Source organism: Sparus aurata, chromosome 4 (assembly GCF_900880675.1).
Source record: "Sparus aurata chromosome 4, fSpaAur1.1, whole genome shotgun sequence".
Classification (NCBI taxonomy): domain Eukaryota; kingdom Metazoa; phylum Chordata; class Actinopteri; order Spariformes; family Sparidae; genus Sparus; species Sparus aurata.
This window is the reverse complement of record NC_044190.1, coordinates 6,543,098-6,558,835: the sequence shown is the minus strand read 5'-3', so window position 1 is coordinate 6,558,835 and position 15,738 is coordinate 6,543,098. Positions and strand designations below refer to the sequence as shown.

General features: G+C 44.0%; 1 protein-coding gene across 14 annotated transcripts in view; it reads left to right on the top strand.

Moving 5' to 3' along the window:
• myo9aa (myosin IXAa) overlaps positions 1 to 15,738 on the top strand; it is a 110,471-nt gene that overhangs the window by 92,446 nt on the left and 2,287 nt on the right. For 4 of the 14 annotated variants that reach the window (XM_030413693.1, XM_030413697.1, XM_030413690.1 and 1 more), the window contains 21 exons: positions 318 to 440; positions 1,210 to 1,359; positions 2,424 to 2,731; positions 3,170 to 4,906; positions 5,204 to 5,303; positions 5,817 to 6,041; positions 6,998 to 7,095; positions 7,217 to 7,344; positions 7,447 to 7,667; positions 7,766 to 7,882; positions 8,294 to 8,482; positions 8,604 to 8,654; positions 8,820 to 8,931; positions 10,123 to 10,184; positions 11,320 to 11,512; positions 11,605 to 11,733; positions 11,847 to 11,952; positions 12,040 to 12,171; positions 13,474 to 13,597; positions 13,768 to 13,815; positions 15,552 to 15,572. In XM_030413693.1, the coding sequence (XP_030269553.1) occupies positions 318 to 440; positions 1,210 to 1,359; positions 2,424 to 2,731; positions 3,170 to 4,906; positions 5,204 to 5,303; positions 5,817 to 6,041; positions 6,998 to 7,095; positions 7,217 to 7,344; positions 7,447 to 7,667; positions 7,766 to 7,882; positions 8,294 to 8,482; positions 8,604 to 8,654; positions 8,820 to 8,931; positions 10,123 to 10,184; positions 11,320 to 11,512; positions 11,605 to 11,733; positions 11,847 to 11,952; positions 12,040 to 12,171; positions 13,474 to 13,597; positions 13,768 to 13,815; positions 15,552 to 15,572 (4,374 nt within the window). The remainder of the gene's footprint in view (positions 1 to 317; positions 441 to 1,209; positions 1,360 to 2,423; positions 2,732 to 3,169; positions 4,907 to 5,203; positions 5,304 to 5,816; positions 6,042 to 6,997; positions 7,096 to 7,216; positions 7,345 to 7,446; positions 7,668 to 7,765; positions 7,883 to 8,293; positions 8,483 to 8,603; positions 8,655 to 8,819; positions 8,932 to 10,122; positions 10,185 to 11,319; positions 11,513 to 11,604; positions 11,734 to 11,846; positions 11,953 to 12,039; positions 12,172 to 13,473; positions 13,598 to 13,767; positions 13,816 to 15,551; positions 15,573 to 15,738) is intronic. The other 10 variants (XM_030413699.1, XM_030413688.1, XM_030413695.1 and 7 more) reach the window with 7 other exon arrangements.

Sequence of the window (15,738 nt, the reverse complement as noted above, 5' to 3'; positions counted from 1 at the left end):
AAGAGTGGGAGTTCAGCATATTTATGCCATGATGTCTGCACCCCTGCAAATATGGACAGCATGGACTTATACCTGAAACCACATGTGCCCTGGCAGCCTGTTTCTGCTCCAGAGATGCTACAGCAGGCAGATTCGAGGCTGCAGAGTTTACGTCCCGACTGATTAATCCTGTGTTGGAATCGGTGTTAGAAAAACTGACAGCAGAAACAAACATTTAGTTTCAATTACTGGACAGAAATCTGTTACTCATGACACACACATAAAGTCCAGAACAGATGAATCTTTCTCACTCCCACCTGTCTTCGTTCTCTTTGTAGGATTTTGTGCATCACTTCTGTGTGCTGCTCCCAGAGGGCACCAGTGCCACCAGAGAGGGCATCCAGCAGTGCCTGGACCAGCTGGACCTGGAGCCAGATGGGTACCAAGTGGGAAAGACAATGGTAGGCATCCTTCCTCTTTGCAGGGATGCAAGATGTCGCCGATACCTAAGAGATAAGAAAAACGATAATCATACATTTCTGTGTTTGTAAAAACAAGTTCTTAACTTAAAGATGATGCACACCCCAAGGTAAGTAATGCTAGAAACTAGTGAGATTTCAATGAGATTAAAACTCGTTGACTTTTCCCCTGAAGATGAAATGACGTCACGGCGTACAATCCAGATGTGAAATGAAAAGTCAGGGCAAAACAGTAGTTTGGTGTTTTTCATCATGTTTTGGGAGAAGAACCTACTGAGGCTCATTATCCTGGATGTTATTATGTGTTCTCATTGTATCATCTGTTTGTCAGTCCAAGACCCAGAATGTATTTACTCAAAACAGTGTGGGGGCTTTAAATTACTCAAAGTCAGCTTAGTTTATTAAACTGCAGAACTGCACGTCTATAAATAGAGTCAGAGACGTGGGGAAAAGATGGTGTTGGGTATGATAACCTCATATTACCTGACAGCATCCTCCCTCTGAACACAAGGATGTAATGAAGCCACTGCCCCATATTTGGTGCTTCCAGTGAATGAGGCATGATGGAGCGCTCCATGCCTCTGGGATGCTGTCTATATAATTAGAGGATCATACCTGACATACCTGTGACCATGTATCCGGCCAGTGGTTTCAGAGTATGTGTGTGTGTGTGTGTGTGTGTGTGTGGCCGTTCTTCATTAAGTGTGTGTGTGTCACCCCGTGCTGACTTCATCGTGGTCACTCCCCTCAGGTGTTCCTGCGGGAGGCTGAGCGTCAGCGGCTGCAGGCCTTACTCCACACTGAAGTCCTGAGACGCATCATCACACTGCAGCGGCGCTTCAGAGCTCAGCTGGAGAGGAAGCAGTTTGTCAGGATGAGAGAAGCATCGGTCTGCATCCAGGTACAGTCCAGAGTCCTTCATCATCACGGCTCATAACGCCAGCTCCTCATTTTACTTCCTCTCCTTGTGTTTTATGGAAATCACTGCTGACAGTTTTTGTGTTGGAAGTTGCTCCTGAGGTTTGTTTTTACAGCAGAATGTTAATTCAGTAATATTGTTCATGGACGTTACTAAACAAATTAACTTTTTTGTTTAAATGCAAGTTTGTGTGATTTAACATATATTACTATTACTAAATATATTTCATCAGTCATCATATTATTTATGACTTAGCTTACATTTACTGTAAAATCAGTATCTGAATGGGTTTAGCAATAATAGTATTACATCAATTTCATGCACTTATGAAATGAAAGGATCAAAAAGTACCTGACCTGCTGATATTTGGAAAGTTTTATTTTATCTTAAAGGGAAACTTCTCCCCAAAATCAAAAGTACATGTTTTACTTTTACCTGCAGTGCTATTAACCTAGATCCAGATGTTTTGTGTGGCAAAGCCAAGTTTTGGAGATATCGGCCATAGATAATATGCCTCCAGTATAATGAAACTCAAACTTTGTTGTGAGCAGTTTCATGTAGGGACTGTTTTCATTGTATTGAACTGCACCAGTGAACAGTCTGTGTCACGGTACAGAAGAAAGCGTGCATCTTCTCATAGGCGAGAAGCTTCACAGTGCAATGTAAACATAAATGGTGTCCCTCTCAGCTGAGCTGTTGTAGTTAGCCTGGTTTGCGGACCTCTCGGCCATAAGTTGATGCACATTCCTACTGTGTGGTGATGCGTTTGGAAGAAGAAAGAAAATTGTTCCTACATGAAACTGCTCTCAACAAGGTCTGTGGATCATCTTGTCCGACTGGGTCATGATTCTGAAAAAGCTTCACGAGAGATCTAGTTACATTATATTCAAGAGAAGGCAGATGTCTCCAGAACTCTGCCCCTCTTGACATGACTCTTTGAGCAAGGATGCTCATACTTCTGATTTAGTTGTTGTACTCAGTGAATATTAAAAAGAGGTTGTGGCATAAAGGAAAGAAAATAACATATTATTATGCTCATCTCACAGAAATGGTGGCGTTTGTATCGACCTGTAGAGGAGGAGGAGGATTATGACCCTTCGGTCCAGGAGGGGGCAGCTGTGTGTCTGCAGGCTCACTGGCGAGGTTACAGGGAGCGTCAGAAGTTCAGGCTGTGGAGGGAAGCTGCTCTGGTGCTGCAAAGGGCATGGAGGATGTGGCTGTACCGGCGCTGCACAGCAGCTCTGGTTATCCAGACGGCCTGGCGCTGTCATCAAGCCCGAGAAGCCTACTTGCGTTTGTATGCTGCCGTGAAACAACTACAGAGAATAAGCAGAGGCTTCCTCACCAGGCAGAGGTGAGACAGCTTCATCCTGAACTGTAGAAGCACTTCTGTTTGTTATTGCTTGTTTGGTAAAGATAAAGCAAACATTTTAGCATTTTTCCAAAGGCTCTGAAAATAACTTCTAATTATAACTGACTGCATTATTTTTGCTCAAGCTGGTAAAAAAAACCAGATTAATCTTTGCACACAGGTCGTGCAGTGTGTTTGCTCTTTGTTCGGCGTGTTTGTAGATCAGCATGCCATTACGCAAGCAATCCAACCCAAAGCTGCTCTGTAATCAGCTGAGCTGCTGAGAGAAAGAATTAGATCAGACTCTGAGTTAGGTGAATACTGGAGGTTGTAGTAACTTCTTCTGAATAACTTCAGCTTTTTAAAACATATCCTGATAATAGGAGGAGGAAGTAATTTGATGTTCGCTAAAGTTGCGACCATGTCTTCATGATTTCACAGCTTCAAAACCCTTAGAGAAGAGAGACTGAGGGAGAGGAAGGAGCAGCAGGAGAAGCTGCTTCAGGTGCAGAACGGACAGGTGAATGTGTCACCGGAGGAAGAGGAGGAGTCACCTGAGACGATCATGGGGTTGGACCTCAGCACGTGGGAGGATCGGTCCTGCGAGCAACGGGAAAGGAGCCTCCAAATCCTCAGCAGCCATGACGGAGCAGTGAAGGAGGAAGAAGAAGGAAGAGAACATACTGGGACAACAGAGAGCCCCTCTAAAGCCCACAGTGAACCTGCGACCTCAATCCCAACATCCACTGTGGTGGTACGAGAGAGGTCGAGAACTTTAGACGAGCCCAGCCAGAAAACCACTCGGGCCAAGAGAGAGAGCCGGCGGATGAGAGAGCTGGAGCAGGCCAAGTTCAGCCTGGAGCTCCTCAAAGTTCGTGCAACCACCGGTGGAGCCTCGTCCCCCTCTGAGGAGCGGCGCTGGTCTGTCGAGCTGGTGCCCCCGACAACCCCACCTCTCCGTTCACCTCAGGGCACGCCCGACAGCCAGAGCTCCAAGGGCAGCTTTGAGCTTCTCACCATGGACGAGGAGGCACCCAAGGCTGTGGAGGAGGTGATGGACAGTGAGGACACCTGCTCCCCTCCTCCTCCAGTAGAGCCTGATGTGGAGGTTGTTTCAACAAGCCCACAGCCAGTTGACCCACACAGGACAGGAGTTTCTGATGCTGTCGCTCAACCATGCAGCCAGACCAAAACGGACCTGGCAGCCTCCTCTGCTCCCACACATCCGCCCAAAATCGAGAACTACCTCCCGACTTTTTACGTCCCTGCTAGCGAGGGCAGCACAGCCATCTCCGGTCGTCCTTCAGAAGAGCCTCAACAAAGTGCAGAGGCAGCCGTCTCTACGACCACCGTTGTTACCAAGACCATCAAAGAGAGGCGAGAGTCAACGCGTCGTCCTGTGGTGGTGGTCATCAGCATGCAGAAGGAAACACCACTAAGTGAAGAGCTGAGCGACATCGTCCGTCCCCCTGTGGAGGTTCGAGATTCTGCAGCACAGACAGGGGAGTTGACACCATCGCCACTGAAGCCAGAACCAGCTCCTGCACCTCAGGGTCCGGTCCCCGTCTCTACCTCTGTCCCTCAGGCTGACCCGGCCATCATAGAGAAGCTGGTGCGACTGAACGAGGAGAAAGAGGAGAGGCAGCGTAATCAGCAGCAGCAGAATGAAAAGGAGATGATGGAGCAGATCAGACAGCAGAAGGAGGTTCTGGAGCGCCAGCGTCTGTTCTTCGCTCAGTACGAGAGAGAAATGTTCGAGAAACAAAGGGGAGAAGCTCTGCAGAGGATACAGCAGATTCGACAGGGCGGACAAGATGTTGGTGCAACTGCAACCTCCGGGAAGCCCCTGAGACCCAGCTCCCTGCTCATCGAGAGACCAGCGGGGCTGGTTCCTCACGCCAGAACCAAATCCGACTCCGATCCCCCGCCAGTGCACTCTCCTCCTGGCCGAGCCCCTCAGCCCCAGCTGCCTCCTCCACCTGCCACCGCTCCCAGGGAGAGACGCAGGGTTGTCGCAGAGGGTTGGGCTCCCAAACTGACGCTGGAGTCCAAAGACGGAGGAACCAGAGTCAGAACAGCTGCCAAGAAGCCAGCGAGTAACCAGGTCACCACAGTTAGCATAACGGACAAGCCCGGCAACATCTTCTTCTCTCCCAAGGACAAAGTCACATTTGCAAAGTGAGTATCATCATCATCATCACCTGCTGTTGTTCTGCACAGTGACATGTGGAACAGAGACACTGAAATAAATAAGTTGAAGTAAAAAGGACACTGCACCACTTTTCATCAGGATTGTCTTTAACTGCATTATCCGCCTATTTTAAAAGGCATTAAACCACACAAAGTGTAAAAGTGTACATGTGACATCATCATTGACATCATCTGGGTTGCTACATAATAAATTATATATTTTGTTTCATTACTTCACATTGATATAATGTTTTATATTTCTCTTTCCGTGTTTTTATCCCTCAGGTTCGACGGAGACGTTGTCCCTAAAGAAACTCCTGCAGCTGTTCCCAGAGAGGCAGCCACACCGGCCTCCAAGCCCGCTAAAGCAACAAAAGTGCGAGAGGTACGAAATCAATCACTTTTACTTTTTATGAAATCGACTGCTGCAGGATGAGTTTTAAAACTTGGAAATGACATCTTTGCATCTGCGGTTCTCTGGTCTTGAAGTCAGTCGGCTTTTGTTTGGATACATGAAATAAGATCTGTGGTTAACATGAACACCTCGCATGTGAATAAGACAAACTTATATGGCAGTGAACTCACCAGTCCAGACTTTACTTCAAACTTTTCAACTTGTGTATCGATCAATTTATAGTAAAGTCTGTATAGTGTAGTTTAGTAAGAAGCTTAGTGGCTGTGATGTTAAAGTCATGTGACAGCCTAAGTTTGAATATAATGTAACGTTAGCTATGGGTGGCATGGGTGTGTTTTGTATGGTGAATGTGTTAATGAATCTTGGCAGGATTTCAGATCTTACTCTGAAAACAACACATCTCACTCTCGTGATGAACAACATTCACACAAGTTCTCTCAGTCACCTTTCAAACATGCTGTCATCACTTCTGGTGAACTCCAGGTCGGCAGAGCGGGCCAAAAAAAGAAAGCTAGAATGGCCCGGACCCGCTCCGACTTCCTGACCCGCGCCCCCGTCCTCTCAGTGGGGGGCGATTCAGACGAGGATGACTATGACGGCGACAGCCCGCTCAGCCCCCTCAGCCCCCGTCATTACACCCTGCCCCTCTCCAAACAGAGCTCCGCGGAGGCCAGCTTAGGAGAGTCCTGTCTCAGTGACTCAGACATGGTAACAGGCGCCTCCACGGCAGCAGCAGCTCTCTCTACGCTCTTAAAGCTGGCTTCTCTTTCTAACCCGCTCAGCAGAGAAGAGCACAGATCTGCATCACAACTCTGACTCAAACTGAGCTTCAACAAACCTCTGGTCACTGAAAATGTGCAATAACTGTCTGTTAGAAAGTGGAAGACATTTCAAAAGTGTTTCAAGGCAGGTGTTTGAATGACATTCAGAAATACCTGCTAAGATGCAATAAAACATTAACACAGTGATTCTGTGTATGATCCAGATATTTACATGAAGGATTTCAAGGCTGTCAAACAACCAGAAATCAGGTCAATGATGGTTTAACTCCTCTGACAGACATCAGTCAGTCAATGTTACTGTAACTTTTGAAATGTGTTTTCCTTTCAAACATTTAACGTAGAAGCTTTTCTAACAGAACTACTTCTTTCTTTCTTTCTCTCTCTCTCTCTCTCTCCCTCTCTCTCTCTCTCTCTCTCTCTCTCTCACACAGCTGTATCTCTCTCTCTCTCTCCCTCTCACACAGCTGTAACAGAGACTTGTTTTCTTCCTGGTCGATTAACAGTATTTGCATGTCACTTGTCACTTTTCCTCTGTCAGCACGTAGTTTCTGCTCACGAGTCAAAACTTGGGACACTTTTGAAAAAGGCAGAGAACATCACTCTGGACTGTTTCTCATCACTTCACAAACTCCTGTCGGCTGTTAACAACTATGTTCCTCAGAGAACTGTTTCCTTCCTTCTTTAAATGAATGTTATATTATGTCACGAGTGTTATAAGTGTTTCCATAAACAGTGTAGTGTTCTCTGGTGGATGGCCTCCGTCTCTGGTTCAGCTCCAGTGGTGTGATGCTGCCACCTGCTGGCCATCTGATGGAAATGCATAAAAAGAGGGCTTCCTGTGGTTTTGTCTTTCACATGTAATCCAATTTGATGTAATTTCAGCCTGTGAGTCCTGATGAGCCAAAGAAGATTCACAAAGCCATGTCGTCAGGAGATTTGGGCAAAGTGGACTCGATGCGTAAGAACTCGCAGGATGGAAGGTTTGTTTGACATATTTTCTCTATCACTTGACTAGAAATCAAGGATGGTTTCGTCACTTCTGAGAGAAAAGTGTTTAGACTTTGATCACATTTTTCATTGGTCATTTGTTTGTTTGAAAAGGGTTCGTAAGATGCGTTTCTGGGGCAAGAACAAGTACGGAGACAAAAAGACATCCCGAGACAAGATGATCTGTGGGTCAGACTCCCTGGATGGAGACTATGGAGACACTGGGCCTTTACTGGGAGAGGGTGCTTTACATTAATACAAAATAATTCTATCTCAAAATCTTTCATATAATTGAAAATTCCCACTGAAGTATCGCTGCCTGGCACTCTCTTCCTTCCCAACAGGGCAGGAGAACATGTCGCCGCCCTGCAGTCCTGATCTGATGTTGGATCGTAGCCTCAGAGACCTGAAGGAGAACAAGGAGCCGTCTCCTAAGGTGAAGCGAAGACGCAGTGTTAAGATCACCAGCGTGGCTCTGGAACCTGCTCAGTGGCAGAACGACGCGCTGCAGATCCTCACCTGCACCAACGACTACAGGAGCATGAACGACTTCCTCATGAAGAAGGTGAAGACAAACACACAGAAGAAGCCATGTTGAAATTGAGGGTTGGGTTCTCAGTGAGCCCATATTGATATTAAGATGATCGTGGTGTCATATTTCAGATCAGCGACTTGGACACAGAGGACAGTAAGAAGGACACCATGGTGGACGTCGTGTTTAAAAAGGCTTTGAAGGAGTTCCGTCTGAACATCTTCAACTCGTACTCCACAGCGCTCGCGGTAAGTAGACATTAAGAGTTGGTATTTGATCAGTGGACAGATGAAGAAGACAGTTTCAGTGAGTTCTAATCTGGTTCTGTTGAGTCTGGAAGAAGTACTTATTGAGGACGTATGTTGGCAGAGTGCAGTCTGTTCACAGCTGTCAGCTGCAGCGGTCTCACACAGTACTGGACCGGTTTAAAAAACATCCTCATGACTCAGCTAAACACAAAAACAGTGGGAACATAAGGTCCAGGTTGAAAAAAAAACAGAGTTGCCCTTTAATATCTAAAAACATCTGAAAACATCACCTGTTACATCAGTGCTCAAAGAAATGTATAAGAAGAGTAGATGTTTTACACTGGAGCATTATTATTAAAGTAGAGACTTGAATATCGTGTCCCTCCTCTGATCCTTCTGTCTTCTCTTCAGATGGACGACGGTAAGAGTATCCGCTACAAAGACCTGTATGCTCTCTTTGAGCACATCTTGGAGAAGACCATGCGGCAGGAGCAGAGGGACTGGAGAGAGTCTCCCGTCACCGTGTGGGTCAACACCTTCAAAGTCTTCCTGGATGAGTTCATGACTGAGTACAAACCTCTGGACAGCACACTCAGCAAGGTAAAGATGCGTATCGCCTCCTGTTCTGTTCAGCTGATTTAAGGTTCTTACAATACGCAATGCCATAGCTGATGAATACTAAAACTTATCTGTTGTTCTGTTTGTGTCTTTTTCACTACAGCAGGTTCCGAAACCTGAGCGCAAGAAACGGAGGAAAAAGGACACCGACATCGTGAGTCTGTCTTCGTCCTCATCGTTATTAACAGCCGGCTCTCCTCACCTCCGTTTGCTCTTTGGAGAAAAAAGATCTAAAACGCCAGAGGCTGTAAAACATATAAATGTGAGCTGAACATGCAGGTGAACTTGATATGAACCATTGCTCTGCTGCTCTCTGCAGGTGGAGGAGCATAACGGACACATCTTCAAGTCGACCCAGTACAGCATCCCCACGTACTGTGAATTCTGCTCCTCGCTCATCTGGATGATGGACCGAGCCTGTGTGTGCAAATGTGAGTGGACATCGTAGCTGACATACAAGTTTCACTTCATGTCACCACCTCTGTCCAAAGAGGCTGCCAGCAACAGCAAGACATGAGATTTCCCTGTAGTAGCTTTGAATACTGATTAATGAAACTTACAGTACTTTGGACATTGTTACTTCTAATTAAAGTGCAGCTGGTGCGGTGCCTGCAGGACTCATTTGCAGTCTGTGTCCCTGATGAACACAGGACACCAAACTTTAACAGAGACATGTCGACAAACAATAAACCAGAATCAAAAATATATTGTGAAGAAGAATATATTTTGTACGAAACTACACAACTTTCTCTCAGAATCACAACAGTCACAACCAACTTGTGTAGTTTATCAACATGAAACTTTGATTATTAACGTTTTTATGAATTCAGAATGGAATATGTTCACTGTCATATTTCTTATTTCCTCCAAATGAAAGTCTGAAATTTGACTTTTTTTATATTTATTAGCTATTAAAATGTTTTGAAACATGTTCAGTCAATGAAAATTTAACTTATGAGTTGAAGTTATTTGGTTTAGTTATTCATTAAGAAAGAAAGAAATTCTCAATATTTGTTGGTTTTACTGTCTTAGTTGTGAAGGTTTGCAGATTCTCATTGTAAATTGAATATCTTTTAGTTTTGATTTAAAAAAAAACAAGAGTTCTGACAGTTAAACTTTCGGCTCCTGATGGGGTTTTTCACTGTTTATTGACCAAATGATCAGTTCCATGATAAAACAATCAATAAATCAGCTCGCTAATGAAATAATTACCGGTTACAACCCAAAAATATACTGTATGTGTTGTGTGGTTCACTTAACTTATGTACCTCACCTGACCCTCACATACACACACACACACACACACACACACACATACACACACACACGTCTGTGGCTGAGCTGTCTGGTGCTCAGCGGGCCCCACCCTCCCTCAGCCTTAATCAGATTGTTTTCAACTGGACTCATGGGTTCTGCAGCTCCGTCTCTCCAGAGACTCTCCAAACAGTTTGTCCTTTATTCACACAGGATGTTTTCTTCGTGCCAGCCAATGCTGCTTTTGTCTCTGAAACTATAACAGTTTTTTGTCTCGTCCTGAAGTTTTTGCTGAATAATGAGGAGGCACTGTCTCTCTGTGGATAATGGAAATGACCTGTTTGGTTTCTCTGGCTGTGTTTATCCAGTGTGCCGGTACGCCTGCCACAGAAAGTGCTGTCAGAAGACGACCACCAAATGCAGCAAGAAGGTGAGTCGGCCACACAATAACGTCCCATGACACTGATTGTGCAACTGTTTTACAGTAGCCAGTTTTGTTCTGCCACCTCATACACCAAGAGTGTCAGGTCGCTCTTCAAAGACAAGACTGGTGAGAGAAACGTCACCAATTCTTGCAAGAATATTAGTCTTGGTATTTCTTGCTGTTTACGTGCGTCTCTGTGTGAGTGTTTACTCTTCACACAACATAAGATGGTGATGTGTTTAAGTCATGGTCAGAGTTTTTGTTTAAAGTTCTGTGAAGAAACAAGAGTGTTGATTTAATGAGAGAGATGTCAGTGTGTTGCAGTGATGTATATTGAAGTCACCATGCTGACCAGCAGTTAGTCTGTAGCCCCTCATAGTTTCAGTTGCTCTTCTATGGCTCTATATTCCAACAGTAACTCCTGCTCATTAGCAGTAAAGAGAAATTTTCTGGTATCCCTGCCCACTCTGTCCAATCAGGACATTGCACAGGTCTGCTCAGGGAACAGACAGAGGACAGGATCCTCCTGTTTACCTGCAACAGCAGAACAATGAAAGCTACCAGTTCCAGCCCTCCTGGTGACAGTTGATACCACCGAACAGGCCATGAAAAACGCTTGAAGGAAATGCAGAGGAAAAGAGAGCTGCCTTAAAAAGCAAGAGGAGTTGTGCAACTGTGGTGACGTAGAGAGGAGGAGGGGCTGCTCACTGCAGACCAGACAGGAAGTTAGCTTACAGCAGCCTCACCAAAATACTCGAACTAAATATATTTTCTTTGTTAAACAAAACAATACAACAGTACACCTTCTGAATTAAATTTTTTCTTTTTTCCCTAATATTGGTTCTGTTGTCCATGTTTGCTAACACCGACACCAGAGTTTTCCAGTCATTAGAGTCAGTTTAGGGCCTGTAGCTGCATGACTAACTAAGCTAACCGCTCACTAGCTAACAGCAGCTAGTAGCTAAAGCCAAAGATAGCTTCAGCAAAGACAGGGACGTTTATTTGTGTCGCACAGTTCAGGCACAAACCAACTCAAACTCAACTCGTGCTTTACAGAAGCATAGATTGACATTAAAAGACGTAATACAAAAGAAGGCAGACATCAAGAAACAGAGTACATTATGTTTGTGTCGTTGGACAGTTCGATCCAGAGCTTTCCTCCAGACAGTTCGGAGTGGAAGTGTCTCGTCTGACTAACGACGAGAGGACAGTGCCTCTGGTGGTGGAGAAGCTGATCAACTACATCGAGATGCACGGCCTCTACACTGAAGGAATATACAGGAAGTCTGGCTCCACCAACAAAATCAAGGAACTCAAGCAGGGACTCGACACAGGTGACTTTTGATTTACATATGAGCTACCAGGTGAAAGATGCTCGCTGACTGTGTGTTTACTGAGTGTTTTTATTCTCCTGTTCACCTTACAGATGTTGACAGCATGAATCTGGACGACTACAACATCCATGTTATTGCGAGTGTTTTCAAGCAGTGGCTGAGAGATCTGCCCAATCCTCTGATGACGTTTGAGCTGTACGAGGAGTTTATACGTGCCATGGGTAAGTGTTTGATTCAGGTATCCAGCTACATTGTGCTTTCACGTTGGCGATCCAGTCCTCCATAATTGATGACTGTGACTGTGACGACCTGTCTTGTGGAAATGCCTCCGCAGGTTTGCAGGATAAAAAGGAAATGATCAGAGGGGTGTACTCAGTTATTGACCAGCTGAGCAGAACTCACCTAAACACCCTGGAACGCCTCATATTTCATCTTGTCAGGTAATAAAGAATTATGGTAATCTTGGAGTAAGATTAATACATGGAACCGCTTCAGACACTTTTCTAATGCTGACTCCATGCTTTCAGGATCGCCTTGCAAGAGGAGACGAACCGTATGTCCGCGAATGCCTTGGCCATAGTGTTTGCTCCCTGTATCCTGCGCTGCCCGGACACCATCGATCCACTGCAGAGTGTCCAGGACATTGGCAAGACGACAGCGTAAGAAAACATGCCGTATCTAACAATCTGTTAAATAAATTCTGTGCCCTTACATAAGTCGGTGATTTACAAAGTGTATTGTGGCCTCTGTTCAGAGGCGTTTCAGTGGGGGGCACATGTGACCAGGAGCAAAAAGTTGGAGTTGAGTTGAAACTAATCTGTTTCATGTGGAGAACAATTTAGACAACGTTGTTCGAGACTATCTCGATCCAATTCAGCAAAATTGATTCAGACAGTACAGATTTTACAAAGACGGGAGGAAACACAAATGTAAAAAACGTCAAAAGACATCAGTCAAAACCAGAGTCAGGTCTCTGTTTCTGTTTGCGTGGTGTTGTCGATGTAACTTCTTCTATGATGAAATTATTCAAGTCTTCTTCTGCGTCCTTCAGTTGAATGTTTGAGCTTCACTGTGCAGAACGATTTACGTGCAGTTTGACACCAGAAGGCTGTTCTTACATTCATTGCTGAGCTGCAAATGTTCTCCGTGATCATTGACAATCTAATCTCAATGATTTGTGACATATAAGTAGTTAAGAAGTCGATCCATGCCTGCAGCTCAAGAACACTGACAATGGACTTCACAGTGAAGCAGGCAACATCTTGTGTCCTGCTAAACTTCAACGTGTTTATATAATCTGGTGTTTTTAATGAGGATGAAGGAATAGGTGCCATTTTTCAAGGTTTTGATGTTGGAAATATACTTCTGCTTCTTCCAAAAGAACTTTAATGCGTGACTTTAGACGAATAATGTTTAATTTGTCATTTTGCTGCAGATTTCCTCAATAATAGATGATTAACAATGGGATTAGGGCATGAATTTGTTTTCTGTTTCTAGAGGGGGCTGACTGAAAACAGCTGTGAACCACTGGCCTGATGGAGAATATGAAGCTCATACTTACACTGTTTACACTGGAGCATTGGAGGGGAAACTTTGTGTTGTGCTGGAAGCTGCTCGTTTACGTTAGCAGACATTTCTAAACTGATGTTAGCTACTGTTGCTCTCTGTTAGCTGACCTGAGGCTATCGACAACATGTATAAATTCATATCTTTTGGACCCAAGTCCTTCACAGAGAAATCCAGTCCTGCAGCGTGAAACAACTTAAACAAATCTTCCACAGGCTGTGTAGGCAGAGAGACGGCGGTGGTCTCCTTATTAAAGTCACGTTTCAATCCGCTCACATATGGCCAATAAAATGTAGTGATTAATATCTGTACATCTCTAAAAGTTGTTAAATGGAGTCGCTTTAACTATTTCCAGTCCTTCTGAAGTGGCTTCGTCTCTTGCTGTCCCTCCACAGGTGTGTAGAAGTGATCATTTGTGAACAGATGAATAAGTACAGAGTTCGGCTAAAGGACATCAGCAGCCTGGAGTTTGCAGAGAATAAAGCCAAGTGTAGACTGACCCTCATCCGAAGGTCAATGGTAAGTTCAAGTGATGTGGCTAATGTGACTAGCCCACTGCCTCCAGATGAATCATGTATATACAGTGTCTCACTGCTAAATCTACCTGACTGAGCCCTCCTAACACAACTCCTTCTGTGCCACACCGTCCCTGATGACTTCCTTTCTAACCTGTCCTCTCCTTTACCCAGAAACCCGTACTAATAGCTGTTAGATTTATGAGCATAGCGCGCACTATGGTATGTATACGCACACCATGGATTGCATCCTCAAACCGTCATCCAGTGGTGATGTTGTTGTGGTGCTGATCACTGCATCGTCTCATCTCTTTAAATATTAACATCCGTCGTCTTCATCCCCTGAAGCATGAGTCATCACCTCACTCAGTCTCTGCTTCTGTTTAACTTTTATTTTATGTTTCTGTCTCTCGTGGGTGAAAGTAGAGACATAATGCAGCCATGCACCTGCTATATGCATTATGCTACATGGAGTATGGAACATACAAAGGATCTGCATTTTCTGACTTAAATCCATAAGGGTAGTGCAAGTACTTAGTTACTCTACTTAAATACATTTTTTCATGTATCTACTTTACTTGAGTATTTTTTTTTCTGACAACTTAGTGCTTTTACTCCTACATTTTCAAAACAGACTCATTTCTTTAGTGTTATTTGACATCCTGAGAATGAGACTCAACAATCAAGTTTCTTTGTGGTGCGTTCAGGAACAGCTTGGACAAATCCTACTATGAATTCTATTAATATGATGTGAGCATCAGTTAGCTTTGACCACAAATGTCCTTCAGAGGGAGACTTTTTACTCTTAAACTCTGAGGACATGTCAGAGCCTGTACTCTATTACTTTTACTAGAGTAAAGTTGAAGTTGAATCAGTACTTCTACTTTTACTTGTCTACACAAATATCTGTCCTTCTACGATTACTGCCTGAAGACATTACATCAGTGTCTCACACTCAAAAACATCTGAAATAAGAAATTGGAAAATGTGATTTTATTTTTGTCATTACTTTCTTTGGATCATTTATAGTCGGAGATCATTCAATTCAAACCTTTATTTCAAACACGAGGATTCAGTTGAGAGCTTCCCTCAGTGCACAATACACATAGTCTTTACTCAAGTAGAAATACAGATATTAGAAGTAAAGTGTCCTCCAAATGACATCTATACTGCCATTTTCTGTGCATAGCTAACTGAAGCTCACATCATATTAATAGAATTCAAAGACTGTTACACTTAAAGGTAGAATCAGTAGGATTTGTGTTCTGTATCTATATCTGTTCCTGAATGCACCACAAAGACAGTTGATTGTTGAGTCTCATTCCCAGGACGTCACATAGACACGTGTTGGGTTGGTAAAGCGTCCCGAGCAGCAACAAAGAGAGAAAATAAGAAAGTCTCTGCAGATGCGAGACACTTACTAGTCTTTTCTCCACATTCCAGTCTCCCTCTCTATCTGTTTATGTCTTCTTACGTGTTCTACGTCATTGCATATCGCTGCATCTGCCGTGATAATCAGCATTGTGATGTTGGGAAGGTGGTATGCTGTAACGCAAAATAAAAATAAACGATAATCCCCCTCAAATGCATTAAAACTAAAGTAACAAGCCTGTTTAGAAAATGTAATAAGTATAAAGTAGAGATATTTGTGTTCAGGTGTAGGGAGGAAAGTAAAAAGTTGTCAGAAAAATAAATACTCAATTAAAGAACAGAAACCTAAAAAATCTACTTAAGTACAGTAACAACTTTTAAACCTTGGAGGAATTTCATTGTACTAAAACAGCAACATGGCCTCGAACAATGACATTGTTACTATCGGCTCTAATCTAATGATCACTACTAAAACTACAGCGTCAGCCTCTCTGTAGACTAGAAGAAGCTAGACACTAACTACACTGACCTTCAGGAATCTGCCATGACTGATTTTTCTTCCTTTTGCTTTTCACTTCTACCTCAAGCAGCCAAATGCAACTAAAAAGGTAAAGTGTGTGCATCCCTGTGCTGTCTGTCTGTTGGTTTGATCTGTCTCAGTGCTGCTGTATTGTTTTTCCTCTTGCATGTGGTTCTGTCACTGCATGTGTGACGGAGTAGCTGCTTGGTGAAAGTGGAGATTTTTGCTGAATATGATGGCATAATCATTTCGTG